The sequence below is a fragment of the Eurypyga helias genome, unplaced genomic scaffold (genome assembly GCF_000690775.1).
Source record: "Eurypyga helias isolate BGI_N326 unplaced genomic scaffold, ASM69077v1 scaffold7171, whole genome shotgun sequence".
Taxonomy (NCBI): domain Eukaryota; kingdom Metazoa; phylum Chordata; class Aves; order Eurypygiformes; family Eurypygidae; genus Eurypyga; species Eurypyga helias.
In genome coordinates this window covers 122,737-145,870 of record NW_010228854.1, presented here as the reverse complement: position 1 = coordinate 145,870, position 23,134 = coordinate 122,737, and the positions used below count along the sequence as shown (strand labels likewise).

Below are 23,134 nucleotides of genomic sequence, written 5' to 3'. Positions count from 1 at the left end.
AGTCAGGGTTGTATAAACTTGGGGTGTAGGAGTCCATGCTCAAGGTGCACTCCACCTTGTACTCCTTCCTGTTTGGGATATTGGAGCATTTCTGCATGCCGTTTTCACGATGCGATGAGCAGATGAATGGATTCTCCTCTGCTTCGTCTGTCCGGTAGTACGGATGCAGGAAGGTAAGGTTGTATGTCCTGGAGGGGGAAGAAAGAGAAGGATAAGAACAAACATTATCAGCAAAAGGTGCTGGTTCCCATCCCTGGTTTGGGTGTTATTTCTCCTTTGCCCTTCAGGCCCATCAGACTGGGGACATCAAGCCACAGTCGAGATACCAGCCCCAACCTCTGTCTACAAAGCTTTTAGCTTACAGCATCCTGCAGCACACCAGTGATCTTTAACCAAAAGATCAGCCTGAGCTTTCCCGAGGGAACAGGGCAGTTGAAAGTTGAAATGAGAAGGTATAGAGAGAAAAATCCCAGCAGGCCAGGTGCTTCCCAAAAATCTAGGGAACTTTTGCTTCCATCTAAGGATTTAAGACAGCTCTTCTGATGTTCAGAACATGTTTCAGAAAAGCTGGCAGCAAAGCAGCTTTCCAATAAATTTGCCCCTCAGCACCTCTCCGGGATGAGTGAGCTGAACTTTAACAAGGAGAGAGCCAGCCACAGGCCATCTCAAATTCCTTTTGTACTTACATAAGAAAAGAAAGAGGCCGCATTAACGGGAACTGTATGCTCACTGCATATCTGATTTAATTGGCCTGGATAAAGTTTATGGCTCTGTTACAGCTAAGATAAGCAAGTGCTCTAATTGCAGCATGGCAGGGATGTGCCTTTTCCCAAGCCATGCTCTGGGGCAGATCAGCGAGCAACCAGAGTCCAGGACTTTTCATGCTGCTTGATTTGCATTAGCGAGACCCACCGGCACTCACGCTGCTGAAGCACCGCTCGAAATGAGAAGGTGCAAAGTCCTAGAGCTGACTTTATCCGCTGTGTTCAGAGCTGCAAGGATCTAAGATGCTATATAATCAGCTAGGAGATAAGGGAAAAGGCAACGCAAATTATACAACCAAGTGAGAAGTGGGTAGAAGATAAGAAGGTAATTCTTCAAGACAGGACAGCTGTATTTTTACGTTTCTGAACGTACCCAACTATTGAATAAATTTGGCACTAATGAGTGCCAGACTAGTGTTATTCCATGCAATTGCTTGAAATTGCTCCCCAAAACCCTTGAGTCAGACAGGAGTCACTCAGCAACTGCACTTTAAGGAGACAGCAATTGCTGCAGGGCAAAGCTGAGGAGAAATTAACCCTGAAACACTTTCCTGGGGAGGTCTGGTTCTCCTCCACCAATGAATCATTTGAGATGGGTGTTGAAGGTTCATCCAGCTCCAGGGATAGGCAAGAGTAGCAAGTCAGAGGAATTGGGCATTATTTGCTGGTGATCAAACACATTCACCATCTATTCCTGGCCCATTGCACAGCGTTCCCATGCCTCTAGGCAAACGGTAGCCTCCTCCTCCCAGTTTCTAAGCCTTAGATTCAGGAGATGAGGAAGAAACTTGAAAAATGTTTTTCTTCCAGGACTGCATAAAAGCCTTCTCCTTCCCCTCCCACGACTTGGTTTCACTTGGAGGAGATTTCCATATAAAACAAGCTGAAGAAAAGGCCGAGTGCTACGTTAGCACAGTGTTTTGCTAGAAGATCAGATACTACAGCCAGCAGTTTGTCACACCGAGGGGGGCACCGCGGAGGCTTGAGAAGGATTAAAACGCACTGAGGTGCGGAGCTGTGTCTGCTACAGCCTGTGCAGAGACAGCTGGAGAACTCGAGAGAAGAAACATCTAGGAGGAGAGACACCTGAGAATTGACTTCTAAGTCAAAAGCAGCAGGCAGAGTCCCAGCAGCTTCGTTTTGGCTTTAGTGAGAATTCCGAGAGGGGCTCAGTTCAGATGCAAAGGGCTCCTGCACCCTCAAACAAATGTGGTAGGGACCCCACACCCCTGGGACATCGCTGCTTACAGCCATGGTGCCTGCCTGAGCCTGCTCACACAGGGAGCTGCTGGGAGGGCTCTGCACTTCCCTGAGACAGGACACAGCCCAGGGCAGAGCCATCCCAGCCCCACCTGCCTCAGGAAGGACATTTTCCTTTAAAACCTCCAGGTTTGAGAGGCCACAAGTGCATGTTTCATTAGCCTCCCCCCAAGGAACTCAACAGCAGGTGCTCAGTAGTTCTGAAGTCTTTCAGAGGGGACACTGGGGTCAGGGCTTTCCATACCCTGCGGTGACAGGGGTCTACCTGAGAGCTACCTCTACCCCAGAGCTCAGACCTGGGTACCCTGTGCATTGCCTGATACAGCAAAGTAGCATGGCCACAGGACTCTGGGGTATGCCCGGCTTCCCTGGGGCTGACTTCACCACTCTAGAAACCAGGACTTGTGGGTTACAGGCAAAGAGCTACTCTACATCCCTAAGGTGATGGCAGCAGACATCTCATTTGGTACCTTCTCTTCAAAGCCCCTGGACCTCCAGCTCAGGCTCAGCACTCAGCAGTTCTCAGATCTCCAATGTGACAAGCCATGCACACCTGAAACTTTGCGCGGCTCAAAGCCCAAACCTGATGCTTTGCAGCAGATACAGCCACAGAGGTGAGTCTCAGACCTGCAACCCTACAGCTACACAATGAACTCCCAGCCCCGCAACAACCTTGGTTGATCCTCAGAACATCCCTCTTTCTTGTTTCCCTTCAAACAATGCTTTTGATGTGGATGTGCCACTCCACTGACATACTATTCCAAACTACAATTGATCTTACAGGAAAACTTGCTCCAGAGTCAGGTGGAGCTCTGAAACTCAAACACTTGTTTTCTTCCCCGCCCTGGAAGTAACACCCCACCACACCACCACCAGCAGGAGTTTCCTGATCACAAACACCTTTGGGCAGCAGGCAGGATGGGAAGGCTCAGCACACCACAGCTTGCGGGCTGGAGTAATTAGGATTCTACTCAGAGCAAAGCTGGACTTGCAGAGGGATATGGACCATCTGGAGGGATGATTGTGTAATTAGCAGCAATAGCTGCACAGGCTCCTTTCCTGGGAGCAGTTTCATGTTTAGATGCAGACACACACTTGCCTGTGCCAAGAACACTGACCATAGAAGAAGTGCTCAGACAGCAGGGCTGATGCGTCAGCGCGATGCTCGGCTCCAACCTCACACCCGAGCTCCCCTGTGAGCTGCATCTCCCACCACGGCACAATACACACAACATTCAGTGCCACACACAACTCCGCAGCTATCTGCCCTCCCAGCTGCAGGACTCTGACACGTGTTCATTGTCCCAGATTAATTATCTTTATTTCAGACCCCAGAGCTCATGTCTGGTCTCCTGATACGCCCAGCCCAGCTGGGCAGGGACACAGCTAGCCAGAGAGCAGCATGCCCATCAATTCTGCTGGAGCCCACGTACCCAGTTCTGTTGGGAGGGGATGCAGCCAGTCTGGGGACCTACAGGACCAATTCCCTTCCCATGCAACGCTTCTCTAGTCACACTGCAACTGGAAAGGCCCTTAATGAGCCACATACACAGATCTGGGAGACTGCATGTTTTCCATGAGTCACTGTTTAGGAAGCCTTAGGCTGAAGGAGAAATACTGCCTGCAGACACAGCACCCTGGGCTGTGATCTAATAAGCTGCGTAGAAGAGATCTGGGTACAAACCCTCTGGAGAACCAAAAGAACGACATGCTTTGGTGGCTGTAGGAGGAAAATAAAACCAGGAAAACAAAGCACAGCTTGACTGCAAAGGGTGGGTGAAGCTTGATTTGATTCTGCTGCTAGCTGATTTAATCCTCCCTTTTCTCTGCCTTGCTCATTTTTGCAATGGTCCCCAAAATAATTATAAACTGAAAGAAAGTCCTCCCTATGCCAGGCCAAAATCAGCCACACAGGGGCCAATTCCTGCCCAGCCCTCTTCAAACCCTTCCCTCTTCTGTGTCTGCCCTGGGCACAGAGACACCATCCTCCTGGCTGGGAGAGACCTGCACCTCCATGATGTTCTGCTGCCACCAAGTACAGCAGGGAAGGGACACGCCAAGTGACAGCAAGCACTGCAAATTTAAGACCTTTTTCTAGTTCCTCTGTGTGATGACCCTGCTGGCAAAACTAAAAAGGGGAAAGAAGGAAGAAGAGTAAGAATGAGAAACAGCAGTGTTGCAGAATGAGGGAATCCCCAATTCCCACAAAATAAATGAATTAGCTCTGCCAAGACCATCTACCTCCACATGCAGGGAAGGTCAACCTGACTTCCGTTTTACTTGCCAACAGGCATAGTCCAAATAAGTTATTAATGGTAATGAATCCACTAATCACAAGACCCTTGTGCTCTGGGGAAAAGACATGAGAAACTAAGCCCCAGAATGGATCTTGTTATCTTATTAAGAAGGATTAACACCCCTTTCTCGGCCAGCTGCCCAGTGCACATCTTTCTCTGGGCTTGCAGCATCTTTGCAATGTATTTTCCTTTTCTGTCCCTGGGCACAGTCATGTGGAGGAAGGACAACAGTGGGGCGGGAAAGTCCATTCTCTCCCATGTCAAAGGAAGCTGAGCAATTATTCTCTGCTCCATCTATCCCCAGGCTCAGTCTTCCCAGCCCAACCATCCCACTCAGGTCATCATCCACAAGCACTGGAGTAAGGTTTGTGCTGAGCACAATCCTGCTACAGCTTTCCAAGGAGCAGAGGAGGAAAGGGAGAAGGTGAAGGAAACTCAGCACCAAGCCAGATCCCTTTCCTCCAAAGGGAGGCTGCTCTCTGGAGGAAATCCTGCTGACAACCCCACGTTGCAGCACTGTGCAATGCCAGGAGGAGCAATTAAGCAGCACTCAAAAGCACCTTTCAGAAAAACTCAGAGCTGTCTGCCTCGGCCGCCTGTGCCTTCTCACGGCTCTACAAAAGCCAAGGAGCCAAAGGCGATACAATGCCAAACAGGTACGGAGTTAATTAAGACTGAAGTGCTCACATTATAACTGTCCTGCAGCATTAGATAAATACAAAGCACTTCACAGCTCTCTCCCCTCTCCTGTTTCCAACCCACTGAGTTCCCTGAAAGGCTCCATGAGAGGGAAAACACTTCCCTGCATAACAACACCCAAGCAAGGAGCAGCCCCAGCAGCACCAACCAAGACAAGCTGGGGGTGACCCAGTTCCTTTATACACAGTGACAGCAGCTCATGATGGCAGGAGGGAGCCGAGGGGCTGTGTGGGGGAGACACACATCCTGGAGATCTTACAGATCAACGGCTGACTTCGCTTGCCCTTCCCAGGCATGCATACCAAGCCTTTCACTCGGACCAGACCAAGCAAAAAGCCTTTGTGAAATTCTCACTCCAGATCCCACCATCAGGGATCTCCCACACTCGCTCACATTGCAGTGGAGACCATCCTGGCGCTGCTGTGTAATGCCAGAGGAAGCGCAGTCCAGCCAGAAAGATCCCGGGAGGGGGTGAAGAGGTGTCTGAGCCACCCAAGACCTCTGAAGCACCACTCTGGTCCCCATGGCTGGCTGGGGAGCAACAGCTTCTCACATGTCCTGAACAGCAGTGACCCACTCCAGTTTATAGCTTCCCAACTCGCTACTGCAACAGCCCCGTAACTGCCTGTAATTCCTTCAATGTTATTGCTAAAAGAGAGTCCTTAATAAAACCACCTCTTTCCAGCATGGTTTTACATCGCAACAGTGCAATTTTCAAAGAGAGAGAGAAAGCAGCTATTTCCAGTGCACCTCAAAGAAGTCCCCAAATTTTTATCACAATGTACTATATTTTAAAAACAGTTTCTTTACTTGAAGCAGCCAACTTTCAAGGGGGATTTAAAAGAAAAGGTTTCCACAGGAAGAAGAATGATGGCAAAAATCAAAGTCACTTTTTCCAACTGATGCCTGCTGTAAAGTTGAATGGCCCAGAAAGCTTTTGGCAGCGAGTGTGCGAAGAGCACGCAGCAGATAAGAAAATATATTGAAGCACCAGTCTCTGAGCTCCCTTACACTTCCTTTACTCCAGAGAACCTTTGGGGCTATGACCCTTCCTTGCCTGGCACCCTGGATTGTGTTCAGATGTTCACCCTCACTTTAAAGCAGTTCTGTTTCCACATAGAAAGGTTTGACACCACCACCAAGGTAAGTCCTGCCAATAACTCAGTTCTTCCCCTTTACAGGGCTGTAAGGAAAATCTGAACCAGGACCATCATCTGCTCAGCCCCAACCCCAGTGCACAGCATGTCTGTCCATCCTCCAGCCCCTCACAGCCTGCTAAAGGGCTGGTAAACATTTTTTTAGGCTGGGGACAACAACATTGGGATTTAGTGGGACTTGGCAGACAAGACTAAGTGACCAGAATCTCATTCCCCCTTTCCCACTGAGCTCTATTCTATTTACTTCTAACCAAAACTAGAGCTTAACTTTAATCCTGCATCCCCTGCGTGATGGTTTTGTTGTTGTTTTTGTTCTCCCTGGCAGCTTTCCCTGGAAGGGGAACGACGGTCAGGGCTCTCCAGCACGGATATGAGCACAGCAGCTCGGCACTGGCATGGATCATGAGGATACAGTGACGGACCCACTCCCATCCAACCCTGAGCTTGACTTTGCTTCTGTCCCCACACGGCCTTGCAAGCAGATGGTATCTTGCTGCTGCTCAGCAGGACCTGCTAGTTTGGGCCCAGTGCTGTGTCTTTTAGCCCTTCCTACAGCAGAACCATGTAACCCCAAAGCGCTTTCCCTGTTTCCCACACCAAAGTCACTCCATGCCTTGTCTCCCAATACAACTTGCTGTTGGGGCGTTACAAAACATATCGCAATGCCTGGAACTACGGATTCAGGAGAATGAATCAGGAATAACAGAAAAGATAGGAATAGTGTCATCTGGATTCCCTAAAACTTTCACACTAAGCTCCGATCAACTTGCAATCACTTCTAGCTGGAAGTGGAGGGACTGGCTCATCGCAGCCAGGTTTCCCAGGTCTAAAGCTAACCCAGCCAAACACAGAGCAAGGCAGTAGCTTAAGCCTGGGTGATGGTACCAGAGCAACCCACATCTGGTACAACATATTGGCACCAAGTAGCTCTGTCCTGCAACAGAGCTGCCCCACCAGCATTCCAGAAACCTTATTTCTCCGGAATGCTTTAACTTTGTTCACAGCATCCCTGAGCACAGGCAATGGATAGCCCACAGCCACCCAAATCCACCACTACCTGCTGCTGGGGGTGGGACACAGCAACCAGTGCAGAGCTGTGAAGGAGGTGATGTCTCACAAACCTCCTGCCTCTTCAAACACAGGTCCCGAGGCTTAGCACAGGGAGCCTGACTTCGCCTCCACTGACCCGCACCGAGACCCTGATAAGAAAATCCTGCGATGCCTTTGATGCTGCTAATGGCCATTATATAACAGGCTGCTTTCCCTGGGCTGCTTAATATCTCCATTTAGCAAACGCTTCCCCTGTGGTTAATTTTATAAGCTCCACTTTGCAGGAAATCACACAGCATTTTGGAAACCTGGTCAAAAAAGATGAGAGGGACTTGCCGTAGCTAATTACAGCTCTGCTCTCCTTTTGCTCAAAGAACTGCCTGCCCCATGCAAGGGGGCCACCCAAGCACTTCTTTAACACCACTCTTTGGGCTTTGAAATGACAGCTGAGGGGTTACTCTGAGTGATGGCGGGTCTTGGTGACCAGCAAATACCTGCCACGGGTGCAGGAGAGAGCTCACGAGGTTGGAGCATCAAGATGCAGGAGCAGAAGCACACACACGGCATACTCTTCAATTTTCTGCCTTTCAGCATCTCTGATGGGATGAGTAAGTGCCATCAGAGATGGCCTGCAGCACAGAAAAAGGCTCAGAGAGCTGAAAGTCACAGGGCGAATCAGGGAGAGGCAGGCACAGGACCTGGGGTAGTGCTGAGGGATAATCTCTGCTTGTCTTCAGACACAATACAAGTTGTAGACAGCAGATATAATTGCAGGCTCTATCTTCTCTAACAGAGCTAGAGCTGCCCTGATTAGCTAGTCTCCGGCATTTCCTCACCTCTGAGCCACTGACATCTCCAGCAGTCTCTGACAGGAGCCTTTTGGAAGGGTTTTCCCAGGCGGACCTCTCTTCTGCAGGAGCTCGCTGTCTGTGCTTGGTTTTGATGTGCTGTGCTGATGGGTTTTAAGGTGCGTCCTTACAGTGCACCCCTGAAGGGGCAAGCGCAGAACAGCCCAAGCTCAGCATCACGCTGAGGGATTGCTGGGGAGCAGCGAGAGCAGGACTGTCCCACGGCAGGGGATGAGCCAGGAGCCAAGGGTCATGCCAGTGCCAGCAGCACCTGCACAGACAGTCTGGACGCAACAGGCAGAACCCTGGGCTGGCAGCAGGGCCCATTCAAAACCCCAGACACAGCAAGCGATGAACCAGATCCAGGACCCATCCAGGGAACTCAGGCAGAAGCAAAAGAAACCAAGAGTAAAGACAGAACTGGAGACAGGCACACCAACAGCACAGCTCAAACCAGGACTGAGAGCCACAGGCTGAGCTTAAATAGCACTCCTGGGCCAGGGGCGGGGTGTGGGTCCTAGGTGAGGCTCATTAGGATAACGAAGGCCCATTAGCACCCTCTGCACCTGGCAGGATGCTAGTCCATGCAACTGCCTAGCTTGGAAGACCAAAACTAAAGTTTGAACCAAAAAGGGCAGGTGATCTAATGTGCTGCCCGTCCCTGATACCTGTGCCAGGCTGAGCGTGGTGTACAGATGTCTCTGACACTTTTCACATCAAGCTTCTTATCTTAAGACACCCACAAAGACTCATTTGTGTGTTCCAGCAGCACCTCCATGGTGCTGTCTGTACCAGCGTGCGGAACATGGCATCAGCCCCCTGCCAAGCAGTGTGGTGTGCTAGGTGGCTTCCCAACCCTGTGCAGTTTTGGGAACTGGCAATTTTAGGAGAGCTCTAATGCTTCTGTTTGTCCTAAATCCTCAAATTCATGGAGTTGGGGATCTGAGCTTCCTCAGGCAGAGATAAACCACTTGTCCTTCAGGTGCAGAGGCAGAACATGAGAAAGCCACTCCAAACACTCAGTGACTTGCTGACAAGTCGGGCTTTTTCATAAAAAAGTATCTAGCCAGAGTCCTGAAGCCAAAAACCTTGTGAATCAAGATTACAGCCCTGCTAAGAGCTGCTGTTGCAACTGTGCCACACGGTCACGTTGCGCTCACACACGGGCTGCTGGAATCAGCCCCAGCTGCACACGAACGCTGGGTTTTCTCCGTCATGGGAGAGGGAGAAAGGAAGAAAAGATGGAGATTTTTTTTTTTTTTTTTTCTGTACTTACATTGCAAAATTCCTGTCTAGGAAACACCTGTTTCTCAGCAGCCCTGCCCAGAGCTGCACACCGACAATCCCAAAGATGAAGAAGACAAAGAAGCACAAGAGGAGGACGTTGCCTAACATAGGCAGAGTATCTAACAGCAGAGTGACGAGTATTCGCATACCTGTGGGGAGAAGGAGAAAAAAAGATTAGAGGAGCCCTTTGATGGGAAGAACATGAATGCCACACTGATCCCAGCTCCTGTCGTGCTCGGTCGTGCAGCCAGTACACCCTGGGCAGAGGAATTGGGATGTTTATGTTCTCCCCAAAACCTTGAGGCTGAAAAGGAAGGTAAAGAATGCAGAAGGCTTAGCAGCACATAAGAACAGTGTATCTCCAAAGGGTGGGCTTAAGAGTGGGATTTTCAGATGTTTTCAGTAACACAGCACTCAACCACACACAAACACGGGCAAAGCTGCAAGACAGTCTTTCCTGGAGAAACGCCCCCGCAAACCATCAGCCTCCTGAGAAATTGTCAAAATATAGATTTATAAACATACTGAACATCTCTTGCGAATCACACAAATTGTTCCCCTAAACAATACAGAGCCGTGTGTGGGATGAGAGCTGTGCCTCCTCCATGGACAACTCTTCCACCGGGGACTCCTCTCCTTGCTGGCCATTCATGCTCCAAAGCTTGCAGGACTCCCAGACAGGGGAGGCAGGAGGAATTTTTAGAGGGAGAAAAGTGGGATGCAAATGTTTCTTCCTTTAAGCAAAGCTCTCCTCTGCTCTCTTCCCCTCCTCCTACGCAGGCTGCCAGGAGACCTTCCCAGCCGGTCCCGCATCTCTCCCTGGGTGCCGAGCAGGGGCTCCCCTAGCACCTTTGCTGCCAGTGAAATGCTGATTTCTGTGCAAGATCTTCCATCCTCAGTAAGAGGCATGAGTCAGCCTTGCAGAGCCTCAGCTAACCCTTGCATCTCCGTCCAGCACGCTCCCAGAATCACTGCCCAGAGGAGACTGGGCAAGAGGGCAGGGACTGGGCTGGCGCTGGGGGCTGCCCTGTCTCACGCATCAGGACACCGTCAAACTCGAGGGTAAGACACGAATGACAAGGGAATAACGACTTGCAGCTCAGCAGCTCGATAGAGGGTAAATGAACCTCTGAGACACCGACCAGCCATCATTTCAACAGCTGATAACTGATGAGAGGAGAACTAATGAAAAGAGCAAGAGGCAAAGGCAAATGTTAAATTACAGGAAAGACTAAACCCAGAAACAGAGTCGTGGAAGCCCAGCGCTCAACAGGCAGCAGGGTTCAAGTTTATGACATGGTGGAAATCAATGTGGCTGCTGGGTGACACTGCTGCTTTGGAGGCATCTTATCCCATAAAATGCTGCTCTGCAAACACCTTTTCCTGCCTCTGTGGAGGTTTTTCTCCCTCCATTCCCTAGCAGGATGCTGCTCTCCGTTAGTCATCCCATTTGAACAGAGCGCAGCATTTACACTGATGCAGGCTCTCTTCCCCCACCGATTTCCATGTTGGCTTCTTCTCTCAGCCAGCTCCCAAGCCATGTCTGATGCCTCTCCTGCTAACTCAATAACGATGCTGGGCTGCAGCCTGGCATCCGTAGACCCCAGGGCTGGGTGATGGGAGGAGCAGAGTCTCCAGGAGCACACAGCCTGTGCACCCCGGCATCTCCCAGGCCATGGCAGGCAGTGCTAGCAGGAGCTGGAGCCCCGTCACGCTGCTTTGCCCCTCTCCTCGTGTTGCTCTGCCAGTGGAAACACAACGCAAAAGCAGGGATGGAGGCGATGTTACCTTGTCAGCACGGCACGGGTGGATAAACTGCCCTGGCCAAGAAGTCTGCGCTAATAAATAATTAGGTGTGAGTAATCACCTCTGCATCCTAGGGCAAGAGCCTTTCAAGGTCTCTGTGCCCAGCTGCATCTTGGCTCCAGTGTGGCTCCCTGCTGCTGGCGCCAGCAGTGGATGCATCTCCAGAAGAACCACAATCCTGGTGCCCAGCGCCATGCCAGCCCAGCCGGCTGCCCTCCAAACCTTGTCCCCGTGCCGCCCCGGTGCCAATGCCACCCCGGTGGGAAGGGACACGCCGTGCGCACAGGTGGTGTGGGATGCTGGCCAGCATCCCTGCCGTGCCCTGCCACCGCAACGCCCGTGCCAGGCGCGGGGACAACACCGGCCCCTGCTCCATGCACAGTGGGAAACCCAGAGCTGGAGGCAAGTGGGGGTTTGATGTCATAACTCTTGTTCCCAACGTGTGCTGTTGGCGCAAGCCCCCCAGGAGCACATCCCCCAGCACTGCCCTTCAGACTTTCCCTGCAAATCTATCTTTGGAAAAGCAGAAAAGACTCAATTCCCACTGGAGTGACGATGCTGGGTTTTTCTTCTCCCCCCACCCCCACTAATATCCTCCCTCTTTTTTTTTTCCAAAAATGGTTAAAATTTATCTCCCTGTGCCAGACAACTTTTTTCCGCTCAGCTACTTTTGGTATTTGGGGTTGTTTAGTGGCACCATCCTCGAGATTGAATCCATCTGTTCGCTATCTGCTAAGGGTGCTCCGGGCTCTCAGCAGAATGTCAAGTGTGCCATGGGAAACGAGCACGAGCACTGGTTAGGCTGAAACGAGGATCAGGATTTCTTTTCGTTCCCATTCCACGTGATGCCCGGTTTAAACTACGTAGTTGTAAAATAAAAATAAAGCAGTGAAATGGATTTGAAAAAACAGTGACCACTACTAAAAAAAAAACCCCTAACTACAGCCCCTGCCAAACAGAAATTGCGGGAATTATTTTTTCCAGTCATTTTCAAGGAATAATTTTTAACAGAGATGATGTTTTTATTGGCTGGGGTTCTCCTTTCTTTTCTTAACAAATAAAATAAAAATTAAATAATCTTGTGGGTGAATTTATTGTGCCTGGAAGCAAAGAGCTAATCACACTGGCTGGAACCCAGGAAAGTGCCCAGGCATCACAGGGATAAATTGCCAGGCTATTTCTCATGGGTCCCTGCTTCCACCGTGCCTGCAACTGATGGCCAGGCTCGTCTCTTCTGACCCAGCCATGATTCGTATCTGCTCGATGTTGTTTTGCAACAACCACTGAGCCAAAACCCCTGCTCCCGCCTGTGGTGCGATGGCCAGGGGAGCATCAGTGTCCCAGAGCTGGGGATGACATGGACAGCAGGACCTGCTGCTGGCTGGGATGCCCAGGATGTCCAAGGTGCCACTGCTAAGCCACAGCATCCCCAGGGATGACAGAGTAGAAATGTAACTCTGTTATTGCCGGAAACTGCAAAAACACAATAAAGCAGAGGGTTGTCGCTATCCATTCTCTGCAGACCCTGGCTTATGTCAGGCATCAGTCCGAAGCAGTAGAATTACTGATGCTGAAAGTGGATGGAGTGAGTGTCTTCTAAACAAGCAACGTCTGTGATTATCTGCCCTCCAGGAACCAAGATATTTCTAAGAATACTAATCCTGCCCTGGCACTTGTTCAGGACACTGGTAGTGTTGTACGACCAGCCTAGCTGCTCATCAAGCCAGGCAAATCTTTGGGTTTAATATCACATAGTATTAACAAAAAATGAAGATTTTCTATTGCCTGTCTTTTGAAAAATATTAAAAAAAAAATCAAAGTGGCAAGTGAAGCAGAAGACAGCCCGAAAGGCTTACTTCAAAGCTTCACCATCAGACTCCTAAGGAAGAAAAAACCACAGCCTGTGCCCAGATCAAAATTTCACCTAGACTTGGAGTCATTTGGATCCCTGGGCCTCAGTTTAATAGGCACGTAAATCCTCAAATTCCCCCGGCTTGTGCTCTCAGCCCAGCTGAATCCCTGCTTGAGACTCCCGCTGTTTCAAGGGAGAGCTACGGAGGGCTTCGTGGATTTAAACAACTTCAGAGCGAGCCTGACCCTCCACCCGGCCCGAGAGCTCGGTGGGGCTCCTTGCCCAGCACGTGCCAGTGTCCCTCCACTCCTTCTCATCCCAGCGAGACTCAAAACCCCAGAGGAAAACTTCGTGTTGTGCTTTCGGGCTGCTCCGAAACCCCGGTAACAAAACCTCATTAAAAAAACCCAAAGCTCCGGAGGGTTTTGTGGTCCTTTTTAGCTTCTTGTTTCTTCTTGTTTTTGCCTTTTAATGATGTCACTGCCAAATTTACAGATTTATTTTTTTTAAATAAAGAAAAATCCTGAAGAATTTGAGCTCCGAGGGCAACTTCAAAGACTGCCGTGCGTAAACACCCATCTGTCCCCTTGCCTGTTCATCTGAGGTACTGGAACCCAAACCTGTCTGGGGGAGTTTGTGTTGCCATCCCCAGATGTGCCGACGGGATGGGCAATTAATCCAGGCAGGACGTGCGGCCAGGATGGCCAGGCCGTTTCATTCAAACACGCCCTTCAAAAGAACAGGAAACGTACCTTTTTTTTTTTTGCAAGGAACCTCTATGATTTCCATACAGCACCGCTGCATTTTGAATTGAGTGGATTTTGGTTAAAAAATGATGAAAGTGCCATGAAATTAGTACCTTGCACAGGATTGCTCAGCAGACGGCTGATGCCAGCAGGAAATGATTTCAACTTGCTGGTTCGCCTTTCAAATTGGATTTAGAAGACAAGCAACTGAAGCCACTTGAAAATGGATTTAGGGGCCACTTGAACTATTGGGGATGAACCCAATTTTGTTCTCCATGACAGCAAACCCTCTGTGGTATTTTACCAGCAACGGAGGCTGCTGCGCTTCTAATCCCTAACACAAAGAAACAGGGAAACCTTAAATAGCTGAGAGGGAAAAACGAACCCATCCAGGGCAGGAAGATCCTTTTCAGAACTGACCTTTCCCCTTTCTCTATAGAACTTGGTTATTTACTCTGCACTAGGAGCAGAGAGTTACTTGCCTCAGAGAGTTCACAAAAACGTTGGAAAACAGCCACGAAAAGTTGACCCCCCAGGTATAAAATCTACTCCCTTGCCCTTTGCCAACACTGATAATCATAATAAATGATCTCTAGCTTGCCATTAAAAGTTAAAATAAATGATGTTGCTCTCAGCAGCAGGGAAGTAGACTACTACTGCCAGGCTTAGCACATGGAGAGCCAACTGGGGTGGCTTTAGCTCCCTGGTTTTCCAGGGGGAAATGAGCCAGGCAGAGCCTGAGAGCCCGGTGGTGTGGCTGCGGAGGGGGAAGGTGTTACTTACTTGGCACCCTGTTAATGGCTCGTAGCGGCCGAAGTACCCGGACGGTGCGGATCGCAGACAAGCTCACGTTGTGTCCATCCAGAGAATACTCCATCATGCTGCAGGGGAAACAGGAAAGGCGTCAGGACATGGGATGCTCAGTCTCTGGGCATGAAAGTACTGGGGCTACTTGGGGTTGAGGGTGTCACTAGCCCAGGCTTGCAGAAACACCCACTCTGTGTTTGCAGCTCATACTGTGCATCGTGCTCTCGGTGGCGGATATAAGGGATGTTTCAGCCTCTCAGAGATGGAAAATACCCACACAAGCAGCGATGGTGCAGGGGCTGGCAGGCAGACGGGCTAACGGGCTGCAGGCACAGGTAACACACAGGAAAGCATCTCCTTGGCACAACAAGGATCTGAGAAGTCGGGGTCGCAGAAATCGGGGCAGAGGGGGAGCCCCCGACTCCCTGCTCAGCTCCCACAGCTGCGCTGCTCTCCTTTTCCATTCGTTTATCGTGCTCTGGCCGGCAGCGCATCCGCAGCCTTCCCAGGGAGATTTCTGCACAACGGTGTGCAGCTCAAAGTCAATAAGATGTTTCTGATATTACACCCCCTACTAGCACCCCAGCGTATCGTCACGCCAGCTTATCTCCCCCCCTCTGACAAAAATGTGAATAACCAAGCTGGCAAATGATGCTAAAGTAGTTTGGTTTCCATTTTGTTATTAAGGATAGGGAACATTTTCTTTTTCATGCTCCGTCTCCATTTCACATAAACATTTCTCTCCCAGGCTGGGAAGGATGTTAAGTCAAGTCAGTTTTCTTGCTCTTTTATAGCAATAGTGGCAAATGTGTGTAGTGTTGCTCTTTTAATGGGGTTATGGCTAGTTAGCATGGCTGTAATTACAATTTATGAGTTTGACTACAGGGAAGCACTTGTAAATATGTCACAAATCTCTCACCACGCCTGTTCAAATAACATAACAGCATCAAAAGCAACCCTGCGAGTAAGCTGTTGGATCCCATGGAGAAAGAGCTTTTGGGGTTTTTGTTTGTTTGTTTTAAAATAAACAAACAGATATGGAAGGGTGGAAGGCAAATGTGAGCTGAACTGTTGCAGCCAGGCATTTCAGCGGAAAGAGAGCTTTTTCAACTGAAGCATCCTGCAGCCAGGATGGACCAAAATTGTTACGTGTCATCAAGAACCAACCGCTGAATGGAATGAAGCAACAATTCGATGGATTTCAGGCAACAGCAGAGGGAGGTTTCGTTTTGGGTCAGCCTTGCTGAGGAGCATCAATGCCCAGGTGCCTGCGCTCGGCTCTGCAAGTATTTGATGCCTTGCGCCGCTCCACAAGGTTTAAATGGGAATATCGAGATGTTCTGATGTTTGCTTCTTTCTGCCTTTGTCCTGAAGCCGTTTGGTGTAACCCCACAGTATCACTGGCATTGCACTGAGGTGACTTTGGCCCATTAGTCTTAATCTGCCATGTAGAGGCCCTGGTGATCCTGAGCTGGTTTCAGTGGTGGTGATCCTGAACTGGTTTCAGTGGTGGCGATCCTGAGCCAGTTTCAGTGGTCGTGGTCCTGAACTGGTTTCAGTGGTGGTGATCCTGAGCTGGTTTCAGTGATAACCTTTCAGCAATATTTTTTTTCCCCTGAAGCAGTTAGGGAGCCTTTATAAATCCAAACCACCTTAAAGCTTGTACGTAGGAACTAAGCTGAACCTGACGAATAGCTTTAACACTCAGCACAGCCCGAAAGCAGGTTTTAAATCTAACATGTCTTCATTAAGCAGCCCGAGCAGAGCCGTGGGAAGCAGCCCGGAGCCACACAAAGGACCACACAGCAGGAAAGCCATCGGAAATGCCCGTTCACACCTGCGTTGAGGGGTCTGGAGCTGGCACCAGGTGTCTGCTCAGAGCAGACCTTGCAGGAATAGACAAAGCATTGTGTAAAGTCCCCAACATCAACGGTGACGAAGCCTGAATCGGTTGGCTGGCGTGGTCCCAATACAGCACACTCACAATTTATCGGGTGGCTGAGTAAGTGGATTTTAGTGTAACTGATACAGTTTTTGAACTACTAATAGCATGTAAAAGGAGTCTGAAATGCTCCAGGGGAAACTGGTTTTGTACTTCAGAGAGCACAGGCAACTATTAGCATGTTAAAGGGCCAACTCCTGGGGCCTCACTTTTACTTGGCCCTTGGAGTTTCAGTGGGGCTGATAAAAGATGAATAATGCAGGATTTGGTCAAGAAACAGACTTTCTGACCATGATACTTTGGACTTCCATGATACTCCATTTAAGATTTGAAAGTAAGTCTCAGGGGGATCTTCTCCACTGAAGCCAGTCTGAAATGACGGATGGATTCCAGACTGGACCTTCTGCAAGCAGTGAAAACATTTGAAACCTTCATGAAAAAGTCAAAGGTTTCTTTGTGAAGGCCAAGCTTGGGGTCCTGTTCTCATATCCCACTTGTAACCCAGAAATAAATACCCTGAAAATGCCCAACAGAAACCTGCTGGAGCTGGAAATTTTGGGTGTGCAGGGACTGGCGGTCTGGGTAGACTGGCACGTGGTAGGCGATTCCCTACAGCCTCTGGGTACTGGAAAAAAGAAGGTATAAGCCTTTGTGATGTCTCCTACCATGAACAGTTTCCAGTCCTTCAGCTGTCAAGTTAAAGGTGTCCAAAGCCTATCACAGGGGCCTGCAATGTCTCCAGGGACTGGATGTACAAGAAACCTCTCTGTTTTCAGATCTTGTGGACAACATTTTTGATGCACGGGAAACGCTTTTAACTTGGCTGCTGGACAGACTGAAAGGCTGTAAGCTCCGCTCGGTCTGAAATCTTCCAGGGTACATTTCTCAGGCGAGCAAACATGAAAGGGCTTTCAGTGCTGGAACAAACTTCAGGCACAATCTGCTGCTAAAGGCAGGAGATATGTTTATTTTGTAGTTTCCCTGCTCACCCTTCACTCTCTTTGGTATCCTTACTAGTTAGCCAGATCAGCTTATTCGAGGAGACTGAATAGGACAAACAAAGCAGGCAGCACTGCCTAGCACTTGTTTCCCTTCTTATCAGGAAAAGTCTCATAATAACTTCATCACATCCATCCGTTTGCTGGAAAAAGCAACCCTTGTTATTCCTGCAGTAGGCTCCCTGCTAAAACCACCTCCAGTTTTAGGAGCAGACACTGGATGGAGCAGTGGTGGTGGGAGGGATGGGAGAAGTGAAGAACCCCAGCCCATCGAACAGCTGCTCCTTGCCCTCCACCAGCCCCCAGACCAGCCTGTCTTCTGAAAGATGGGAAATACCGCCACAAGTATCGCTCAAATACATCAAATTTGTATGGAGATGGCCCAGGACCAGACAGAGAAGGGGCCGTTCCTCTTCTCCTCTTCAGCCTGAGTAATGCCAGACGGGCTTCCAGTCAGCGTCTCCTCGTGACGCTGCTGTTTTCATCCTTCTCAAATATATGCCAGCAGCAGAGGGTGGGGAAATGCCCTGGAAAACTATCGTACTGACTCACCAGCCACCTTCACCCCATCCCAGGTGCTACATGAACAACGATCCTGGTGCCAAGCCTGACTCGGAGTTATGAGCAGAGGGCTCAGCCTTTCTGCCTGCGCGTGCTACTTGATTCTGCTGCTCTGCTGGGATGATCTGTTTGATGATTTGGGGAACCTCTGCTCGCCCATCAGGAGAGCTCATCCTGCAGGTTCAGCGTGGGGAAACACTGTCGGCACGCTGCTTACGGATGGCAGATTTCTGATCCCGAGTTCCCCCTGCAACCACAGCCTTGCTCTTCCCCTACTGCTGCTGGCTTAAACGCTGCAGCAGCTTCGGAAAGAAAAAAATAATTAACTGCTGCTTTTGTTGTCCCTGCTGTTCTTTCCTGGGCTGTAACCGCACGCGGGTTCAAAGGAAACTCTGCTCAGGAGAGCTCATGTTTTATTCAAACCAGTGAGGCCATTCCTAATTGTATTCCAGACAAATAACATAGAGCAAAACAAAACTCCATTAGTGCAATGAAGATTGTACATCACTAATGTAAGGGTAAAAAAGCCCCGACATATTACAGGAATGTTCTAATTAACCCCAGGCTGGTCATTGTAAACCCAGGAATTCAGAAATAAGGCAAAGCTCTGTCATTAAAGCAGTCTATCCCTCGCTAGGCTACACTAAGCAGGTAAAAGCGCCCCGGGTTTCTAAAATCCATTTATTTATAGAAAAAAAAAGTTTCAGACTTGCCAAGCTTTTAGTCCACTCAATTTTTCCCTATGGGTGTGAGGGAACTGGTGTCAAAAGCACCCAGAGCTTCCTTATATCTGTTTATTAACACATCCTGCACAAATAAGCAGCTGTGGGAGATGGTATTAAAATGTAAACCAGGAGAAGTTTACAAGGAAGCATTTGCATGCACTTCTAATTCGGGTCAACTCCTGGTCAGCTTCTTCCACTGGGATTTCAACCTTCTGAACCAGATTTTTGAGCTAGATTCTCCTTGTTTGGCCAATCTCGGCATCACTCTGATGGCATCACATCGCAGGAGCAGGGCTGAGCTGCTTTTTCTACCCATTCTGGAGACAGCAATCCTAACTGCGAGCACTGGGACATACTGGCCATCGCAAGGACCAAATCAGCATGCACTGGATTTGACAGAGGTGACGCTGGTGAAAGGATTGCTACTGAAACCCTGATGGCTTTTGCCCTGACAGTCATACCCCACCCTATAATCGGGCATGGTCGCCAGAGGTGAAACCAAATGGGACTTATGAGACTCTGCCGTGGCTTGAGCCTGGCAGCTTTCACAAGACGTTATGAAAACCAGCCAGGCCAACCTACAGATTTGGCTCTCTGGGGTTTTCTTGCTTTCCCCGCAAAGAGCAAATTTATGAGGTTTTGTTACTGACCCCGCCATCACGATGAAGAAGTCCAGGCGATTCCACGTATCTCCAAGGTAACACTTCTGCCCGAAGATCCCCAGAGCCACCATCTTGATGACCATCTCCACCGCAAAGAAAGCGAAAATGAAGTCGTCAAACGCCTGGAGACCAGTAAAAGATTATTACAGTCAGTTCTGCTGTGCTTTCTTACCAGGGAAAGGGAAAGCAGAGACGCGCGCGCTCCCACCGCAGAGGCACCCTGCGTACCCCGGCAGAAACACCTGGTACCCAAGTGCCTCCCGCTGACCTCAGAAATGGAACCTGTGATACCTGATGGGTGATGGCAACCCCTGAGATACAACAAAGATACAAGCTGTTGTACAGGCTGGGTACTTTCCTTGGCATAAAGAGCCTATGCATCCAAAAGCAGCTTGTGGTTGGGTCTGTGAAGTCTCAGCAACTTGCAGTGGAAGCTTTGTTTCCAGACTGGGCAGCTCATACCTCCTAGAAAGAATTTGTCCCACCTAACACAGTGCGCCACCTCTGATGCCTTCATGGACTCCCAAAGGGACGAGGTTCCTACCCACAGACCCAGTCCCACCTGGGAGTGACCGCACACACCAAGCAGAGGTTGAAGTAGCAAATAAGGGCAGTTCTGGTGCATGTGAGCAATGACTGGAGCGGTTCCTCGTGGTGCAAAACCTCAGGGCATCCTGCTGGCCAGTGTGGGAGCCTCTGGAGGAAGGCCAAAATTTTGGGGTTTAGATTACTATGAAAACCAGGAGATAATAAAGGTGCGCAAATGAATCCACTGCTGCCCTATGGAACATGCCTCAGCCTTTACTTCTGTAGGGCAGTGGGGACTGGGACAGCTGTGATTTCTCCAGCCTTCCTGGAAAAGTAGGTACACACACAAAATGTTGATGAACTTGGAGATACCATGAAATGGACTCTTGGAAATACTCTTCTGCATGTTGCCTGGGAAGTTGTACATCAGGAGATATAGATAGCTTTCAAATCACGTGCAGAGGCTTTGTTGATTGGAATGACAGCCTTGATAAAGCACAGGAACTTCTCGATCTACAGACATGACTGCTGCTGTCCAAACCACTCCCTTGATGACCTCTTTGGTGTGGTGTTGCTGGCACCTCCGCACTGAGGCCTGAGCGGATTAATGGTAAAATCAACAGAGCATCCACATGGGAGCCAAGCTCCCGCTGCGCACCCATGTACCTCTGCGTGGCTGTGTGTGAGCAGCATCTTCTCTGGCTGTTGGCTTTGTCAACCAACCCTTCCCTTCGTAACGACACAGAAGTTTTGCTCCGTTATTTCGGTTCATTTAGTAACTGGCATCCGAACGCCTCCATAAAGGAGTTCAGGCTTTCCTACCTCATGTTCTGGCTTCCACTCCCTCCTGCAAGCTGTGACAGGGTGAGGGATAACGATGGCTTTACTTGCAGCCCTTTTCTGTCTGCAAACCCTTCAGGATAATACTTTGGGTTCTGCCAATACACTCAATATGCTGTAATCACTTGGCTGGTCTCGGAAACCACAGTCAGTGCCTGGGCTCTCGCAGACTGTACGCCTGTCTGCTCTGGGGAGAACAGCCCCTGCAAGCCCTGCGCTTGCAACCTGAGTAAATTATGACAAAAAGGAAGCAAGTAATGAGTGTTTATCAATGTCACCTCCTCATCCAGGCAGGATTCCCTTTGTCTGCCTGGACATTTTGGCAGGGACGCGCATCCGAAGTCCCACGTGGGTGAATACATGCAAAAAAACGGCAGACAGGCGGAGTGTAACCTTTTAGGAGAGGTCAGACATTCCCTGATGGGCTCTCTGGGGCAGCTGGGCCCACAGCACTGTCAGTGTGGCATTTTCCTGTGAAGGAGACGGACCGTCACCTCGGGATGCTGCTTCACACCAACCCTGAGCCTGACCATCTGAAACAATCCCTGTGCTGGATGTCCCCGGTGGCAACAGCTTGATTCATCAGGATTACCTGGCTCTGCATTTAACAGATCCTCTTTTAAGGTTGAAAAGAGGTTTTGATGACTGCTATTCATGGCGTTTGCAGCCAGTTCTGGACCCACCTCTGAAAGAGGCAGGAGAGGCTGGTTGGAAGGATCCCACTGGCCTTCCTGCATGGCTGAAAGGGAAGTAAAGCAGCAGGTTGGTGCAGGATTTGAGCGGACTAAGCCCGCTACAGTGCCACACGTCGGTAGTCCCTGCCTAGTTGATGTAATGTGTCAGGAACAAGGAAAGCTGGTTCCAAGCCTGAGAACGGAGTTGCTGCAGGAAGCCCAGCGCCAAGGTGCAGCCCACACACCAGATGCTGCCGGGATGTGCTTCCAAATCGAACCCTGCGGGCATATGGCAGCGAGGGGATTGCCAGGACGCAGCGAGGGACGAAGCGACAAGCGTGATGCCCCACTAAGCTTGGGGTGGCCAACGCGGATCTGTGAGCTTTGCACGTGTATGCATTTCCCAAAGGACAGTTATCCTGGCACTTCAGCTGGTGGGCTCTACTGCGGAGCAGGGTCGGCACGAGTCCATCCTATGCTTTTTTTGTTCTGAAGACAGGAACGAAACGGCAAAGTCACTGGTGCCGTAGTGCACGGACCAGACGACAGCAATCCGGCAGTGGGCTGGCTGGGGTAGAACCGACTGCAAGAGGTTCCGGGTGGCATTGGCCATCCTATAATTAAGAAGTGTTCAACACCTCCAGTGTGAGCTGGATGCCCAGTTTAGAGCTCCCCTACCCTTACTGGTTGTGCAGAGAAAGGATCTTGCTGGGGCAAGTCTGAATCTGTCAGCCTTCGGGGCCCACTCAGGGCCATGGCAGCAGGTCTCCTCGGAAAACAGACTTTGCATTGGAAAAACCATCCCTATGGGTAGGGCTTTCATGGCTGGGTCCTGGGGAAAAGGGATAAGATGGAGGTCCCATCTCCCGGGATGGCTACCCCACCGCACCCCACGCATCCCAGACAAGTGGGGCAGGATGGGGTCCTTACCTCCAGGATGGTGCACCGCTCCGACTGGCACTCCACGTCCTCGCAGGGCTGGAACATGCCCAGGGTGACGCAGTTCAGGAGGATGACCAGCATGCTGACGTGCTCGAACCAGGTGAGACGGGGGTGTTAAGGAGAGCACACGCGGCAGCAGCATCAGGAGGGGGGAAGCTGAAGCACTGATTTACATGTTGAAAAGCGTTCACTCCTCCCGCGAGTATGAAGGAAAACACTGCCAAACATCCCAGATTTGCTAAGGTTTGAAAGTTTATGGAAACTGAGAAGGGGGCCTTAGAAAAGGTCCTCCCGTTGAGAGGAAGGGACAAAGGATGCTTTTCATTTCCTACAAGGCAGCAAAGTCAGAGAAGTACAACCAGGCCCACGGCTTCACTTTCCATCTCAAGTGCCCACCCCCAAACCCCCAGGACATCCTCTCCTGCCTTCAGCCTGCCCAGAGCACAGCCTCTCTCCTCCTCCTCCTCCTCCCACAACCTTCACCCCAGACCTCAATGCATTTTACAAGTGAATCACCCCACAGTTCCACCAGCATTAACTCCTTCACTACCAAGCTAATAAAAGCAAGACAAAGAAATACGAAGGAACCACCAGAAACCCGGTGTGTGCCCAGTTCCTTGCTCCAACCAGCGAGGTTGCTCTCCTTGCTTCCATCTCAAGTCCTGGGAGTGGGTGTGGAATGCAGGCAC

General features: G+C 50.1%; 1 protein-coding gene across 1 annotated transcript in view; it reads right to left on the bottom strand.

Annotated features, from left to right (window-relative positions):
- The window catches only part of CACNA1H (calcium channel, voltage-dependent, T type, alpha 1H subunit), a gene marked incomplete at both ends in the record, with an annotated part of 122,902 nt that extends 100,358 nt beyond the window's left edge, over positions 1-22,544 (bottom strand). Inside the window, 5 exons of the mRNA XM_010160162.1 lie at positions 17-188; positions 9,352-9,511; positions 14,550-14,647; positions 19,450-19,583; positions 22,434-22,544. Coding sequence (XP_010158464.1) covers positions 17-188; positions 9,352-9,511; positions 14,550-14,647; positions 19,450-19,583; positions 22,434-22,544 — 675 coding nt within the window. The remainder of the gene's footprint in view (positions 1-16; positions 189-9,351; positions 9,512-14,549; positions 14,648-19,449; positions 19,584-22,433) is intronic.
- Positions 22,545-23,134: the final 590 nt, after the last annotated feature.